Source organism: Pelecanus crispus, chromosome 8, assembly GCF_030463565.1.
Source record: "Pelecanus crispus isolate bPelCri1 chromosome 8, bPelCri1.pri, whole genome shotgun sequence".
NCBI classification, from domain to species: domain Eukaryota; kingdom Metazoa; phylum Chordata; class Aves; order Pelecaniformes; family Pelecanidae; genus Pelecanus; species Pelecanus crispus.
Window position 1 is genome coordinate 8,572,987 of NC_134650.1, and position 17,846 is coordinate 8,590,832.

At 45.2% G+C, this 17,846-nt stretch overlaps 1 protein-coding gene across 1 annotated transcript; it reads right to left on the bottom strand.

Annotated features, from left to right (window-relative positions):
• Window positions 1-349: 349 nt before the first annotated feature.
• Window positions 350-9,238, bottom strand: FAXDC2 (fatty acid hydroxylase domain containing 2). The gene is made up of 8 exons (XM_009487479.2): window positions 9,191-9,238; window positions 6,246-6,337; window positions 6,043-6,146; window positions 5,336-5,457; window positions 4,804-5,009; window positions 2,998-3,103; window positions 1,767-1,933; window positions 350-506 (listed from the first exon to the last, which is right to left on the bottom strand). The coding sequence occupies exons 1-8, from the start codon at window positions 9,236-9,238 to the stop codon at window positions 350-352; spliced, it is 1,002 nt and encodes a 333-aa protein (XP_009485754.2).
• Window positions 9,239-17,846: the final 8,608 nt, after the last annotated feature.

Consider the following 17,846-nt stretch of genomic DNA (forward strand, 5'->3'; position numbering starts at 1 on the left):
CCTTAATAAAGAGAACTCCCCAGGAACTTCCCAAAGCCATGTGGCACACAGCTGGCTTACGCTCAGGCAGCTAGAACAGTAGGCAGAAGGAACAGTACAAGTAATTAAGGGAAAAAACCCTCTAAGCTTTGTTTAAAAATAGCTTTCTAGAGCAGTTTTTTTGTGCCTTAGGTAGAAAATAAGAGGCAGTAAAAGTGCAGTCTTCTCAAGTAGCATGTTTTAAGTTCAGTTTCGGGTTTTGTTATGTGTGAACAATAACTTGTTTCCCAATTAAAATACTATTTGGCATAAATCATTGTCTCTCGCTTTGCTAGTCACTGGGCTCTGCAAGAACCGCAGGCTGCTGGGTTCACTCTGCTCTCTTGGGTGCCTCGGGGATGCTTTCCGAGAGCGGTGTGAGGCTGAGGAGGACCCTGTGTCTCTCGTAGGCTTTCGTTTGTCTGAACACTGTATCTGTTCCATGCAGATAATCCAGCACTCCCAGGACTCCGTAGCACTGGTTGAACCTGGAAACCAAACGGAGAATAAACATCGCTGGAAGCTACTGAGGTTACCTTGCCCTTCCTGTTTCCATCTTTCAGAGCCCTGATAATACGTCCATGCGATTTCTGCCACTGCACCCGTCTCCCTCGCAGCGCTAATGAAGCCTGGGTGAAAATTCTGCAGCTTCCCTCTCTGGTGCCATGGGTACCCAGAAATGGTGGCACTGAACAACAGCCATCTCTCTCCGGGGCAGCTCAGAGCTGCGGGGGCAGCTGGACAGCCACGTTGCCGTGTCTGCGCACTCCCAAAACTCAGCTGCCCCGGGGCGCGGAGCCGCCGTGCTTCCAGCCCTGGGATACTGGCACAGCCGTTCTGCCCAGAGAGAGCCTCGGCTCCGCAGTGATCCATGTCCTGACAGGAGCCGAGCTTCGGAGGAAATGACCGGTAATGAGAACTGGCACCGTGGTTTGGGTGTTGCCCAACATTTGGGTGGCGGTAGAACTGCCACACTGGCTGTTTCTGCAGGAAAGACAAATGGTGTTCAAGGAAATACGTCTATGAATTTAGTGCACATCTGGGAAATGGGAACACTTCTTCCACTTCTGTGGTACCTATCCCTGAACAACATGCTGGAACTCTGCCCTCTCCAGTGTAGGAGGAGGCTGGGAATCTCTGCCAGGAAGGGTTAATTGCAATTGTTTGGGCAAGGTGTTATGGGATCGGTGTCACTGATCCCAGTGTATGGGAGGAGCACAGACAGGGAGGCTCCTGGCAAATTTATTTCAGTTGTGTGATTTGCCCTTGCTCTGTCTTTACTCCAGATCACATGCAGTGTCTGCTGAACTTCTAGGAAGAGCCTTGCAGAGAACTGTCTCTGACCCTGTGCTTGCACTGGGGAAAGTCCAGGTAATACCTGCTGCTTCAGACGCTATCTGCTTTCTTTCCTCCCATGTAATCTTAGGCAACTTGAAACGCCTGGCCCCAGCTGCGGTGTTTGTGCTTTGGAGAAAGTTTCCAAGTCAGCTGACGGAGGAGGGTAGGTGTCAGTGAGGTGGCTGGCAGCTGTGCGGGCAGTGGGCTGGAGTCCTCTGAAATCCCGATCTCTGTCTAACTGCTTTAAGGGCTGACAGCGTTCAGCCTGCTATCGGGTGAACTGGACGGGCTTCTCTGCTTGTGCCCAAGTCACGCAAACCCACTTGACTCTCAGAAAGGAGCACTGCCCGTCAGCAGCGCCGGGGCGCAGGCAGGAGGGGAAGGGGAAGCTGAGCAGTGCCCAGACGTACTTGAGGTGGTGGAAGTCGTGGAACTCCGGCGACGGTAGGAAGGGCAGGTGGTAGCCACAGTGCGAAATGCTTGTTGTTAGGAGAGCAAGGGAGAACCATGCTGCGATTGAAACGATATGAGACCCCATGATCATCGGGCCGGTCATGACAGGCAGCGTGTTGGAGAGCTAGAAATGAGAAGCAAACTCTGCCTCATTAATCGGTCCACAACAAGCTGACTCTCCTCTAGGAGCTGAATTGTTTCACCTGGGTGATGCATCACATTAGTTTTGTGCAAACAGCATAACGGGAAGATCCCTCTGCAAATGCCTTACTAAAATTACATAATCATCAAAGAAGTAATTTACTCTGAGCTGAGTTTTACTCACTGCAAAACATAGTCACAGCCCAAGCTCCCTAAGCTTGTAGCAGAGGTTAGATGTGACATCAAACCAGGGGTGTGAGGGCAGCGCGATTCCAGTAAATTGCCCTGGAGTCAGAGGTCTGAATTGCAGCTCCCTCTTGGAATAATGCTGAAGCTGCTCTTGGGAAGCCTAGCTGTCAAAGGGCACTGGCCTGGGGACGTGTGCAGTCAAAGGCAGTGATGTGATGATCCAGCTGCATCACTTCATGTGTCCTACCAGTGGCACAAATGGCTGTCGCTGCCCAGACCAAGCTTACTGCAGCAGCTAGGCTCAGCTGGACTCTGAATATAAAAAGTCATCCTGCTGCCCAAAGACTGTCAATCAGGGAGACTCACAGAGCTGGTGCTGCAGGCCAGGACATGGTACCGAGAAGTGGAGTCTTCTGAAGGTGGGATGCGTTTACATGAGAAGTCTTGGCTGGAGCAGCGCTGGGAGACACTGCTGCAAACACTGATCCCGGCCACCAGCATGAAAATCTTGTCAGAATTCTGACCTCATGCAGTAACCCAGATTGTGTGTCACATCTCATGCTGAAAGCCTCATCTGTGCTCTCAGCCCTCTCTGTGCTCAAGGAAGCACTGCTCAGTCAGTTCCTTATCTGTTGGAGGCCCTTGGATCTGCGCTCTTAAAGCTAGCGGGGTTCAGCATAATGGGGTACCGCAACCCCTCTACAGCTAGGCTTCTTGGCGATGCAGCTCAGCTTCCTCCTCTTAAGAAAGAAGAGCCTAAGGGTGCATTTGCTTTTCTTCTCTTATCGCTCCTCCTCATCCCATGGAAATCACACTCCGCGCAGGAACTGGACGGTGACCAGAGGGGAATCCACTTACTATGTGTTCTAGTGGGTGAGCATAAATGGAGACCACGCCAATGGGGGCTGTCCATTCATGGTGCTTCTTGTGAATGTGCTTATACAAGAGCGGGAGGTGAACAAGCCTAAGTAGAAAAAACAGAGAAATGTATGTTTTGAGGTCCGTAAGAAGGGAATGTAGAGTAACCTAACGTAGAATTTCTGCTGGGGACTTGCTCACGCCTCTTCTTTAACATAAAGATTTTTAGAGCAGCTGGGAATCAGGAATAGTGTGGCCAGCAGGAGCAGGGCAGTGATTGTCTCCCTGTACTCAGCACTGGTGAGGCCACACCTGGAATACTGTGTCCAGTTTTGGGTCCCTCAGTACAAGAAGGACATTGAGGTGCTGGAGTGTGTCCAGAGAAGGGCAACAAAGCTGGTGAAGGGTCTGGAGCACAGGTCTTATGAGGAGCGGCTGAGGGAACTGGGGTTGTTTAGTCTGGAGAAGAGGAGGCTGAGGGGAGACCTTATCACTCCCTACAACTATCTGAAAGGAGGTTGTAGTGAGGTGGGTGTTGGTCTCTTCTCCCAAGTAGTTAGCAATAGGACGAGAGGAAATGGGCTCAAGCTGCGTCAGGGGAGGTTTAGATTGGATATTAGGAAAAATTTCTTTACTGAAAGAGTGGTCAAGCATTGGAACAGGCTGCCCAGAGAGGTGGTGGAGTCACCATCCCTGGAGGGGTTCAAAAAGCCTGTGGACATGGCACTTTGGGACATGGTTTAGTGGGCATGGTGGTGTTGGGTTGATGTTTGGACTGATGATCTTAGAGGTCCTTTCCAACCTTAATGGTTCCTAGTTTTACTTTCATTAAAAAATATTCCAGCCACCAAGCCAGGAAACATGAAATGAATTATTACTCTCCCCTTAATTGGTTTAGTGGTGGACTTGGTAATGTTAGGTTAATGGTTGGACTGGATGATCTTAAGGATCTTTTCCAACCTACACAATTCTATGATTCTGTAAGAGTGTAGGACTCCTGGTTTCCTTCTCTCTCTTTTTCTTTAACACAGAGGCCTCACTTAACGTATGTGTCCACTGACTGATGTTAAACTTAACTCCAGATAAATCCTATAAATCAAAGTCCCTGAATGACTGATTTGCTCAAACCTGGGAGTACTTTTGAGGGGAAGACTCACTTTATATTTTTACTGGTTTGACTTTATGTACTGGTAACTATTAGAGGCAGAATTTTAGGTTCTGTGGGCCCTTAAGAAATAATTTTTATGGGGTTTTTTTGTGTGCATTTGTCCAAAAGGGAAACCTGCATAGTTCTGAGAATGTTGTGCTTGCTTCTGCGCAGCCTTGCAGGCTTTTTTCTTCCTTGTTTTAGGTTTTTCCTTTAATGTTGGTGTCAGTGCTTAGAAAGCCTGCAGTGTCAGGAGCCAGGCCCTGTTTTGTAGGTGCCGTACAAGTGAACAGATCAGTCACTGACCTCTTGAGCTTTTTTCTTTCAGGATGGTCAGTCTTGTTCTCCTCTTTCTGAAGAAAGTTGGGTTACAGCTTTTGTGTGAAGCTAGCTGTTTGTTTTTTTTTCTTAGCCTCTAAGCTGCTCCACCTTTGTAATTTCACCCATTTTGGCTTACTAGAGTTACTAGCAGCATTGCAGCACCCAAGCCTCACGTTGTAAGGGTGGATTCTAGGACCTGTAAGTCTTCCCATATAAATGCAAGACTGGTGGAAGGAGCAGGGGCGGAGGGGACTAGGACCATTGCTGCTACAGGAGATGGGTATAAGCTTAAAGGCATGGGGGAAAACCACAGAGTCCTGTTCCTGTGCTCAGCTCACCTGTGTGTATAATAAAAGAGAATTTCCTCTATTAAGGTGAAGATGCTTAGCTCCACAAGAAACCAGCGGAAGGTGGGTAATTCCTTGCTGAAGGTGTTGCCCCACCATTTCATGATGTAGAACATGGGCACAAGCATGGGCAAGGAGATACAGAGCTGATTAAACAGTACTGTGTAGATGGCTTGGCGCAGTCTCTTTGTGTCTACCTGCAAAAGAGAAGTCAGGAGTTGAGGCTAAATCAGAAGCAATGTGGTTTTGAGTTGGGAGGATAAAGAGTGTTAAGATTTGTAGGCTGGTTCTGTGTTAGTGTTGGGATCAACTTTTTAACGAGCCGTCAATCCAGATCTGATCAGTAACTTAATTACAAGAACTGCCTTCCTCTCTGCAGTGGAGATACAAGACTCGGCTTGATTCTCCTTGAATTCTATTTGGTTGCAAAAGAAAAGCCTAACAGGTTCTTCTCCCTGCTCCTAGCCTAAGAGACTGCAGGCAGTGTTTAGCCAGCAGAAAAGGCAGAGTGTGAAATACTTACAGGATCATTCTTGCCCAGCTGAATGCGATAGCGAGTAATGAAAGTTGGCTTTCCTGTTACGTCAGCCACCATCAGGATTCCATTGAAGCACCAGAAAGTAAGGCTAGGAACCAATGCAGCCCCTGTGGTGTGAGGAAAGTGCAGAGATGTGTGAATAAATTGAGAGCTATGGCTAAATTAGAAACAAAATACAGTGGCATAGTACCCAGAGGACCTTGCTGGGACCCAGATGTGCCAGGTGTGTATCCCCTGTCCCAAAAGGCTTTAAAATGGAATATGGGTAGGTTCTGACACCCGGGTAAGACCTAGGGAATGAGGAGGAAGTTAGAGTACACAAGTGTCTTGCAGGTTGAAACTTGCCACAACTGAGACTAAGAAAGGGCTTTTCTAGGAGGCTGGGGGAATCTCTGTCATGGGTGGGTTTTAAATACAACTTGGATAAGGTCAAGTTGATCCCTGGGACCTTTGAAGCCATTTCAGCAGCAGCAAAAAAGATCAAATTTTCAATCTGCATAGGGGTCTAATGATGAACCAGTCCAAAGGCAGCACAGTTGCACTACATCAGCTGTGGCTGGCTTTGAAGCCTACATGTGCTTTTGCAGTGAGAGGATTAGTGAGTTTGGGAAGGTATGTCCATGTCCCCCTTATAGATGTAATACGTGGATAGTTCCTCCTACAGCAGAGGGTTATTAACCTGAGTAACTCACCGAGGAGGAAGATTGTCCACTCCTTTCCCTCAGACAAGTAGTAGAACTTTAGCCATGTTGTTTGCCAGAAATGGCCTGAAGTGTCCCAGATACTCTGCACGCACCTGTGGGAATAAGCGTTCTTGGTTGTCCATCTTTTCACCATGCACTTTTTCCCCTCTCCACAGAAAAGTTGCTTCTTAAACCCCTTTGAACAATCTTACCAAGAAACAGAGTTCACTAAGGCAGTGAATATGAGCACTCCTGTACCAAGGACACAGGCAGTGATTTTCGCAGCATTCCAGAGCTTCTCTTCCTGTGAGCAAGCAACAAAAGTAAGCATGTGCTGTTGTGTCCTACATTAGCATTTTTTTGTGCAGGAGGACAAGGTAGTCCTATGATGACCCGTTTTGTTTCACAAACATTCTAGAGAACATAACAACAAAGCTGTTACGGGATATCGTGTGTAACGGGGGCGGGGAGTACACACACATCCATCTGCTATGCCACCTAAAGTGTCACTGACATAGAATTTCTCTGGAATAACCAAAGGGAGAGAAAGGGCCGCTGATTTTTTTTTTTTCCTCTCCATTTTTATTGGGCATGCTTCTTGGTACCTGGAGGACTATAATATAAGGGGCTCCTGGATAACTCAGAGCACTAGGAATGGAAGACCTGGGGGTAAGGAATGGAGCTCCATCTCAACACTCCATCTCACCCTACCAGTACATTCTCCCTCCCAGTATGCAATATGCTTTCTCCCTGCAGTAGTCAAGAACTGTTGTGCTCAGATCATCTGATTAACAGCTCCAGTTAATCCAGAACCACTCCTTTCAACTTTCTTCTTTGCTTTGAAGACCGGTTCTGAAGTTGGGCTCCTGTGCCCAGAAGCTTGCCTTTTTCCCCCGCAAGTATAACAGACGTTTAATACAAGATATTACCTTTCCTTGTATAATTCACTTTGCTGTGCCTTTAGGCCACCACAGGTACAACTCAGCTCTAGTACTGAGAGTACCACTTGTCCAGTAGGTACCATGTACTATCTGTATAGAACAAATGCACATTAACAAGGAGCTAAAATACTCAACTTTTCAAAAGTATAAAGTTCTCTGAATCCCTGCTCTCAGTCATGGAAATGTTACGTACCAAAGAAATATTCCTGTGTACAGCATAAGGGCACCTGTGACGTTAGCATGACTTTTATCACAGTAAGGATTTTAACTATGCAAAGCAACTGCGAGAGAGTCCGAAAACTACCAGTGAGACCTCTTGATTCCAGGAATAACGATATTCAAAAAGCATTATGCAATATGTTCGAGCATTTAAATATTCAAAACCAATTTTTTTATCAAGTATATGACAAATATTTAATTAACTATCTGTCTTTTAGAGTAGCCCAAATTGGAATTGGTTCTGGAGTTCAGAAATCTTAATTTGGGTTTTATTGGGTGTACATGCATTACATTTATCTGCGGGATTAATGATTAAAAAAATAATCAATGCAATTCTAAAATAATAGTGTGTAATGACCAGCTGGTGTCTTGTTCATTACTCCGTCCTTCCTGTTTTTTAACTGTGGTGGTGTGATGCAAAAACAGACTGGAGTAAAAATAGTATGATTCATAGCTGCTGTCCTGCTTGTCTCCTGTCAGAAAGGACAAACAAGAGAGACAGACCGCTAATAAACGTTGAATGCAGGTGTGTTTAGGGTAATACAATATAGAGGAATCCTTTCAACACAGCTTTCAGTGCTAAGAGCTTCTTTAACAGCTACAGAACATTAAACATCGCCCAGGACTTGTCAGCAATATTTATCTGTCCCAGGACAGAACTTTGCTCATTAGCACTGAAACTTTCCTCGTTAAAACAAGCAAATGTTTGCTTCTATCATCTCTTTTTTTAATCAGGTTAGCAACTGGGGAGGAAGTAATTTGAAGGACTCTTGCCCTACAGCTTGATGTTTGTGAACCATATAGGTTTCTATTAGAAGCAGTGCAATCAGTTGCCAGTATTTTCACTGGGTGTACTGAACTACAAACGCAAGGCTGGCAAAAGCCATCTATTCCGGCTTCAGATAGTGCATGCTGGATTCTGGGCTGGAGATTTGCTCCCTGAGCAGTTTCAAACTTCCAGTTGCATCCATGTCACACCTCATGCATGCTGACATAAGACTTTCTTAATCTTTTGACCCTGGAACACCATCTACCTGTTCTTTAGAAAAAAAGGTTACAAAAGCTATAAAAAGCTTAGAGCTTTTTAACAGAATCATATCTTATATAACCTTGTTTCTCCTGGGATGAAGAATGAACATACCAGAGAACAACTCTGATGTCTTACAAGTGTCAGAATTTTTAGTTAGACCAAATAGTATTTCAGATTCTTTAGCATCTTCCAGCTGAAGAACTCAAAAAGTTCCAAAAACTACTAACTCCTAATACTCATCAGACAATGTGTATGTCCTGCTTTGAGGTAGGACAGAGAGTAGCTGAAGCTCAGCACTTAAGCTCTTTTAAAAGCCCTTTGGCTAGCAACTGTCTTGTTTTGAGGCTGTGTTTTTAGTGCATGTGATGAAGTGATTACATGAATGAATCACAGTATAATTACATGAGCTGCAGAAGCAGAGAGAGAAGTTTACATAGGGGAAAAAAAAAAAAATCTTGCTCATCATGTCCAAGTGCTAACACCCTGTTCCTCTTCATGCCAACAGCTCCAGCACAGTAGTTTCCAAACTCTGATCCATGGATCGCCTGAGATCTTGCCCTTAAAGGGCTCATACAAGTTGAAAAATTCCTTAAGTGCAGAACTGGGTTGCTGCCTGAAGGTAAAGAGACTGGGGCACATCAGCTGGGAAATACACTGTTTAGCAGGACCACTTTGAGAACCAGGGCTGGTTAGGTGGCACAGCTGCCGGCTACGGTCGAGCGTTGTGGTCCCTTGCCACGCAAGCAAAGATAAGAGGCCCTTCACCAGTTGGTGCTGTAGCTGCAGTCCACTGGAGGGGGACAAATGCTGGGAAAATATTGCTGTAGTGATAAGAGGTGAGCTCCTACTTGCGCCGAAGTGATCAGAGCATGGATGTGTCTGTCACTTCTCTTAGATGATTAAACGCGTCCAGCCTTCCAAAGCACCTGCATAACGCATTCTTTAAAAGATGACCTTGAGCCTTTACCTGCTTCTGCTGCTCAGCCATGGTGGAATATCCCGAGTCTCTTTCCATCTGAAATAAGAGGTGATCTAAGTCAAGTGAACCTTGTACAGCTGGAGACTGGAAGAATACACTACTGACAGCAGCAAATCCCCTCAAATTTGAGCTCAGTTGCAAAACTGTAAAATATTTACTCTCTGCTCTGTCCTGTCCTTCTTCCTCCTTCATGTTGGCCACAGAGAAAAGCTGAGCTCTTGAGAAGAAAAATCCCCTTATTTCCTGATGAGTTAGTACTGTCCCAGACTAACATGGATGCAAGGGATGCAAGAAAAATGGGAGAACAGCCAAAACCAAAGCTTTTGATCGTGGCACTGGTGTGTTGCGGCACAGCTGCCTCCCTTGATCTGGCCCAGGAAGACATTGCACTTGGTAGCAACTCCAGCCCTTCACAGACTGCAAGGAAATGATGATATGGGACACGCGCTCTTCCATAACGACGGCATGCTGTTAAACTAACAAGGATGAAAACAAAAATCTGACTGCAACAATATGAGTTTGTGCCGCGAAGACTTAACACAGTAGAGCCCCACACAGCCTTCACTCATGTGGCAGAGGAACTGTAAGTTACAGCTTAAGAACATGGTAAGTGAGAAAATCATCTTTGCTTCAAGTCCCACTACGGTCAATTTGGGGGTTCAAAGTCCTAAATGAACAGCTGGCCACCTCGTAATAAATCTCCCTGCATTTGGCTCTGGCTTGACCATTTGTTGCTGGTTTTGGTAAAAAAAAAAAAAAAAAAAACAACAACCAAACCCGCTGTTCATGGCCATGGAAAGTTCTCTGTATTTCAGGATATGCTGTGGCTGTCCTAGGGGACAGCATAGCTGTTTTTATATTGCTGCACTCTTACCATAAATTATAATTAGCAAAAGCTAACAACACATTCCTTAAGGTTTTCTTGGTTTCACCCAGTCTTTAAGAACAAACACATGAATTCTAATAATATGAAGGCCAGATTACTGAGGATTGCAGAATTTAATCCATTTTGCTTTTCATACACAGAGGAATATTCAAGCACAGGCAAACTGTTACCTGAGGTAAAAAGGAAAGTACAAAGAAGGTAGAAAGGCACCTGTCTAACAGCTGGAAAACTATTAATTAGAAAGAGGATATTCTATTACCTTTATGATGCTAGCAAGGCTCTTGGGAATACTCCTTTTGCAGCGTTTCAGGAAGGAGGAATACACTGACAGAAGGAAGTCCCCGTATTAGCCAGGAGGTTGCACTTTAGCTTTGAAATGATAGCTTTATGGGTACATTCTTAGAAATGCAACTCTGTTTATTTACAGGCATTTCCAGCTGTGTTTCCCTACATTACATGTTAGTATGCAGGTCAAGGGGCACGAGACAGAAAAATTGGACAACTTCTTCCTGCTTGGGTTCCTGCTTATTTGTGGACAGAAAAGGACAAGGCCAGTCCACCAAACTACATACTTTAGTGGAATAAACTGATGTTAAATGGTTCTGAGAAGAAAAAAAAACGATTCTGAGAAGAAGAAAAAAAAATAATCAGGCAAAAAGTTATTTGAAACTTGAAACTATGAGCCTGAACTCCCAATCCCCTATTTTGACACTAGGGTTGTATATACTCCTAAAGCAAATGCTAACTTTCGGTAGCAGCCTTAAAAAAAAAAAAAGTTAACTTTGTCTCCCTTGGCCAAAAAAAGTAGTGTGAGAGGTGCCCTAAGGTGCTATTGCTTAAATTGAGAATGTATTAAGGAAGTCACAGTGTCCTAGGACTTCCCATCTTTCCCCAGATCTAGATAGAGCTCCTTGCTATTACACTGTGAGCTACTAGAGCCAGTCTGTGAGACCTTCTGTATGTTTTTTTTTCTCCGATATATCAAGTTTGCCAGCCACAACTTTATTGAAAAAATATAGCTGACTAACATATCTGATGAAGAATAGCTATAAGTAGCATTCACAAATAACCTGCTAGCCTGCATAAAACAGTGTAAATAACTTGCTACGGGGCAAATTGATCTCATCGTCATTTCCAAAAGACCTTCCGATCACAATGACGCATTTTATGTTATGTAACATGTGCTATATGCTCATCTTGTCACACAGGTCCTCTCAGTGCGGATGTGCCCACTGTCTCTAAGAAAACACTACTGATGCTTGAAATATGTCAAGTTGGAATAATCCATTCCTTTTTGAGGCTTTGCTCCATTCCAGCTTTCTTAGCAGGCTGTTTGGAGCTTTGAACAGTTCGAGTTTTGAGTATCTGCACCGAGGGAGATTCCACAGCTTCTCTGGGAAACCTGTTCCAGTATTTGACTACCTTCACTCTAATTTTTTTTTCCTCCCCCTAGTATCTAATCAGAATTTCCCTCATTATAACTTGTATTCCTTCTGCTTTTGCTGTGCACCTCCCTGTCTTCTCTACAACCACTCAGTAGGGAGCTGAAAACAGCAATATGAAATTATTCTGCTGGGACAGTAAGTAAATAGGGTTGGACATAGTTTTCTGTGGTTAAAGAGATTATTCAACTCTGATGACCTTGTAGTAGACAACATTAGATCTCAGAAATGCACACATAAAAGGGGTATCTCAGTTAGCTGCTTGCTGGAAGGCTGATGCTCCAGAATGGTTCCTCCACACAGCACTGCTGAGTCAAACTCTGCTGAATCTTTGCATGTGAAGAGCTAGAGAGCAAAGCACAGTAGAAAATGTGGCCCTGCTTTGAGTTTTTAGGAGGAGAAAGAGCCATTGCTTGACTGAATCTCATATTCTGTGAGCTTAGGAAAGAGTTAAAATTATAATCACATTTCTAGTAGTACTCCTTTTAAAATAATCAAATTATGATAGAAGTCTTGCTTGGGCAAAGATGTCCAGTTCGAAACAGTACTGCCATGTCTGCTTACCCTCCCTCTCCCCAAAAATCTCAGTACAGTACCTTTATTAAGTCACATTTACAGGATAGAATTTTACATTATTTACATTAAAACAAGATAAATTTTGATGGATTAGGTTTTCCCCAACATCTCATTACCTGCTCTTTTTTGTTGGATAATGTCTCTTCTGATTCAGAATACACCAAACGCATTAAAAAAGTATTCGTGTAACCATGGCTGTTTCGGCAAACAAAAAAGCCATTCAACGGCTTGGCACTGATCTCATGTTGGCATGTTACACAGCCCCGAATCAACTACTGAAGGTCTCAGCTGCCTGCAGCTATTTCTAAATATTAGCTAGAACTGGTGCTGGGGAAAAAAAAAAAAAAAAAAGAAAAAAAAAAAGGTTTCCTTTTTGGCTATTTCAAATTAGTTAACACAAAAGTTGATGCAAACCAAATTCTCAACCATACAGTAAAAGTAATTGTTTTGCCAATCAGTCCCTTGACGTTAAAGGGGAAATATATACTAGTCAATAAAGAATTCTAATACTTTTTAAATTATTATTATTCTTTCGATGAACTTCATTTGTCCAACAACTGTCCATTAAGTCACAGATCTGTTTTCACTGGATTTTCCACTTCAGGTATCAGAAAAAGCTAGTTTGTCTAAGTCATGTTTTAAAATGCTCAGCGTAATCTGAAAGGGAAAGAACGCCCATATTTTTTACATTTGTTTTAACATTTACATTATTATTTATGTCCCACCTCTGCTGTCCCCTTACATTTCTGTTGCCCAGACAGTCCCCAGCTGAGGCTGCACAAGTGCCCACGTCTCCTTGTATTGTACCCACTATTGGTTTGTGTTGTGTTGTATCCTTCTTCTGACACCGTCCAAATTGTCCTGCTGCTGGCAGGTGCGGCTGAGTAGCAGGGTATGTCTGCTGTGATGGACTGGCTGCCTACCACAGTTTTCTTCATATTCCTTTTTCCCTCCTGCTTGAACCTTCTGCTGTAGACCTTACCTCACTGGAATCAACCTTTATAGTGCATAGACAGCGGAAAACAACCGTGCCTGAGAGAATAACGGGCTACGACTATCCGTGAAAGTATAGAATGTATAGAAAGGAAAACACAAGGAGAACTGACCTGCTCACCCGAGAAGTTGCATATCAGCCACACTGTGTGGGCAGACACAGGACCAGACGTCGTGTTTGGTGGATGTCCTACTGTGCCAAGCACTGCACAGATCCGAAGGCAACCACAGTTCCTAGAAAAGCTTGCAACTGTACTTTAAACAGACACATGACATCATTGCCTTTTAATTATTTCCTCAAAGTTTCTATCATATCTTTTCAAGCTGCTACACCCCTGAACTCTGGCTGCCCATTCTTTGCTCACCTCCTGCCGATGGTAGCCTAGGAGAGATCCTCTGTGTCTCTTCAGAGCCCAGAGTTCAACTCCTCACCTTTCACTACTGCTGTGGAAACTTTATGAGGGTTTTAGGCAAAGGCGACAGGGGTGTGTCTCCAAGCAGGAGCTGGCTGTCCCCTCCCAGACAAGTCATGTGAAGCCAGTGCCATGTCACTGTTAGTACTGGCAGTGTTCCCTGTGCATATGCGCGTGGTGTCACTCAGTTAAGCATTTGGAATACATCTCTGCAGGTAAGAGATTTTTCCATCAAGAGTTAATGGCTGTATCCGAGAATAAAAAAAGCCACCTACACCTTAAGGGTAAGTAGTCTTTATAACGCACTAACTCACGTCTCAAGCACAAAATATTTAGTGCCAGTGCAACCGAATGGGTCAAAGGTGCATTTGTTAAAAGTGGGAAGAGTTACTGTGGAATTTGGCAAAAAACCAGCAGTCTAGTTTTCATAATGTTGCACTAAATCTATAAATTACACCATGCTGTTGCTACATAGTGTCCTCAGCCAGTTACAGGTATTGGTTCCATCTGCAAGGACAAGATGCAAATAGGTTAGAATGTGCCTGGGCTCAGCTGTCTTTAAATATGTTTACAGACCACAGTCTGTAATTACGGTATTGCGGAGAGCAAGATGTAATTTGCAGTAGCATTGGGCTTTGCTATGCAAATGTGGCCCCAATCTACGTTACTTACCTAACCTACAGTGCCCTATTATGAACAAATTTCTGAGAACTGAGGGTGTTACTTGCCGTAACTTTCCAGATTTATTTTTTCCACACAAGGCAACAGAAGGAATATCACCTCTGCCTCACAGTTAGCCTTGTATGGCCAGTCACAGGTGAAGCAACACACGCTCTTGTTTGGCAAGCAATGTCTCAAGCTACCAGCAGCTAGAGTGGTAGAGATTGGGAAGCATGAATAATGGTGGTGCCTCGTTGTCTGTGCCTGGCTTCTTGTACCTACGACTACATCTGTATTTTTATCAATTAACTATTTTTCTGGAAGGAGAGTATTCCTAGAACACCCCTCCCAACTTCACGCTGTTTGTCCTCGTAGTGCAGTAAACATTCACTGTTGCTTCACTTCAGATTTAAGACCGTGTTACTGTTTTCATTGATGCTTTCTCTTGACTAATCCTAACTATTCCCTAGTGGGGACGGAGTTTGTAATTCTCAGCCGTTGCTACTAATTGTTATTTATCATAGACAGCAGACTCAACAGGAAGGAATGCAGTTCCTTCAAACTACACATGTGCAGAGGAAGAAGTGGAAATCGGCATTTCAAAAGAGGAGTGCCATATGAATGCTGTCCTGAGCCAATCTTAATTTGGACTTGAGCTTGCACTGGGAGGACTGTTCATCCAATAGCCAAAAGCGGGTGATAAGTCAGTGACTTTCACAGACCTCACTGTTGCTTTTTAACCGCTGTTCAATTCTGACACGGGTTGTCTGAAATATTTATACCCAATAGGAACAGACGGCTCAGCATATCCATCATAAGGATGTAAATGTAATTTACCTCCTGCTGCAAGTCTGTGTCTAGCACAGGTTGGCAGTAATCTAAAAGCTACTTCTGCCTGTTGGCTGGCCTGTGCCCTCCACTGGCACCTTCACCACAAACGCTCCAACGTTAGTGCAATCGTTGCTGAGGCATGCAAAAGTCTGATTTCTTCTCAGTAGAAAGGTTTTTTGATCAGACGCTTCATAAAATTACTTCTCTTTGTTCACTCTCCACAGTTTTTGTAATAGTCGCTGTTTGTGTTGCTGCTTGGAAAAAAGCATTGGAAGGAGAAGAACTATGAATTATCTTTCAGGATTGTACGAACCCACACTGGTAGCCTCAAATGTTGAAGAGGAATCTGAATTTAGCGCACCTCACCTAATCATTAATTCCCTGCATTCTGAATTATATTTCTAGCCATCTGCCAGGGCACACATGTGCCACCACCTAGGACTGCAGCAGTACGCTTTGGAAACATCTGTGGAGCAATGGAAGGGTTAGGTGAATGTGAATGCCTTGCCGCTACGGTTCAAACATGTTCAGCAATAGTTGCATCTTTTAACCCTCAATTCACATTTTAAGATTTCCATTAAGCAAGTTTTCTACCATTTGTGGTGCTGTTACTAAGCTCTAAAGGAAACGCACAACTGTTTCAACAGGGCACAATCCAGGACACGCAGCTCAAGCCGACTAATGTGAAAATGTTGTGCTAGAGCCCTTCCGTACGCTTTATGATGCAGTAGGTCTGCACACACAAACCGTTTTGTTACTGTGCTCTCAACAGGACCGTACAGAGGGTGTAAGGACTCTACCTGCTTCGGAGTGCTGGACCTGGAAGCAAGTTGGGTAACTTCCAAATACAAGCACTATGGGACTTTGAAGAGCAGGGTGCCTTTTCCAGCTAGTCTTCATCTTTATCAGCCATGATGAAAATTAGCCATGGTTGAAAAAACAAATTCTGATCTCCTTGAGCAAAATATGTTTCCAGCTCCCACCACCAATGCTTGTAAACATCCTTGAATAGCTTTTTTTTTTAAACTACATGCAAACTGTTAAGCATTACAAGCATAATTTATCACAAGTGATTATTTCCTGCAATACATTTTTTATTAGAGTAGCAAGATGTACATATTTTCGCTGAGAAGATTCATCCTCCCTTTTTCCCTGGATTCGACACACCTTCAAGTGTCGGGTTTATGAGGAAGAAAAATAGGTATTTTACTCTGAACTCTTTAGGGAAAAAAAATTCTAACCTTGTATTTAGAGAGTGCCGTAGTTTAACCTGCTATATTTACCTGCTAACAACATATGTTTTCTTGCACGAAATCCCAAACTTAAACGACCATGGGAAGAAAGGTGATTACTTTCTGCCAATCTAGCATATTGCATAATATATAAATTACGCAATGCAGGAGACTGCAGAGCTGAGAAGGCAAAATGGTAACTATCTATCAATCATCTATGAAGATAAACTGAATCAAAATTACGTTCAATAATGGGATGTCATAAGATGCTGACAGCACCAAGGTCACTTGATAGAGTGAAGTACTCTCCTTTTCTAAAAGTTATGTTTCTGCTGAGGTTTGCACATTAAACCTGGGACACTGAACTATGTCTGAAGTGTAAAAGATACCAAGATTTGTTTTTCCAGATACTTGTATCAAAATGGTAGGCAAGCACCTGAGCTTCAGTGAGAGGAAAGACTCCCAAATGGTAGGCTGGTAACAATTCTGCAGCAGTACCAGAACTGCCATATTTTGTAAGAGATGCAACCCTGTCCAGAAGGCTGGCAGCCTAAAAGAAAGGAAATACTATCTAAGCTTAATTACCAGTAGACAAGCTTCCAAATAAATTCAGTATCTGCCATCAGCATCAGCCAGCAAAGGAAGCATTGGCAGCTATGTTACACAAGAAGCTACATTATGCTGCTTTACCGGATACGAAGTTCTGTTGCTAATGTAATTTAAATAGCATTTCTGGAACAGAAGTCAGCCTAAAAGTTTGCAGACATAGTAGGCGCTTGAACAATGACTTCTAAGCTTCTGCAGGAAGAGGGAGAATTTCCCCAACTAACGAGCTTGGTACGCACTAGAATGCATGAGCAACACATGCGGGGACAGCAGCCTTTTGCCCTCACGGCCTTGAAAAATACACCCTCAGCCCGCTCCGCCCATGGCCGGGCCGCGCAGCAAAGGCCTGCGAGCCCGCGGGGGGGCTCCCGCCTCGCAGCAGCCCGGGCCTGACGCAGGCCGCAGCCTGAGGGTCTCTGCTGTGACCCGCTCGTTTCCCTTTGGTGAGGGAGGGGCGGGCGCTGTATCTTTTGGGGACGTTCAAACAGGGCCTGGCACTGCCCCTGTCCCAGGCCACCTGGCTGCGCGGTTGCCGGGGGGCTGCGCACGCCGCCGTGCCGTCAGCCCAGCGAGCCTACGGCCGGCCGGCCGGCCGCCCCCGGGCCCCTCTTCCCTCAGGGACAGGAGGGCCCGGAACACCCTTATCCCTCCCCCCCCCGCCCGTGGACTTTGGACTCGCCCGCCGCGCCCGGAGCGGGGAGCCCGGGCGAGCCCATTGGCCGCACTGGAAGGGGGGGGAGAAACATGAGGCATCACTAGGCCACGCGCTCCGCGCAGGCGCACTCCGCGCCGAGCCCCGCGTGGCGCTCCGCCTCCCCCGCCCCCTCCCTCTCCCCTCCCCTCCGCGGGAGCGCGCGCTGCCGCGAGGCAGGCGCGCGCGGCAACGCACCCCCCCTGCCGCGCGCCCCGGCGGCTTCGCCGTTCTCTCTCGCGAGAGCACAGCGGCCACCCGGAAGTCCCGCCCCTCCCGGAGGCCGCATCGCGCCTGCGCGGCGGCGAGCGGCC

Bases quoted from the DNA above. Each gene is read 5' to 3' on its own strand.
- FAXDC2 (XM_009487479.2), bottom strand. From the start codon at position 9,238: ATGGAAAGAGACTCGGGATATTCCACCATGGCTGAGCAGCAGAAGCAG. The intron at 6,338-9,190 runs GTAAAGGCTCAA...GCTTGCTCACAG, and splicing joins TGGCTGAGCAGCAGAAGCAG to GAAGAGAAGCTCTGGAATGC. The intron at 5,010-5,335 runs GTAAGTATTTCA...TCTCTTTTGCAG, and splicing joins AGCTGGGCAAGAATGATCCT to GTAGACACAAAGAGACTGCG.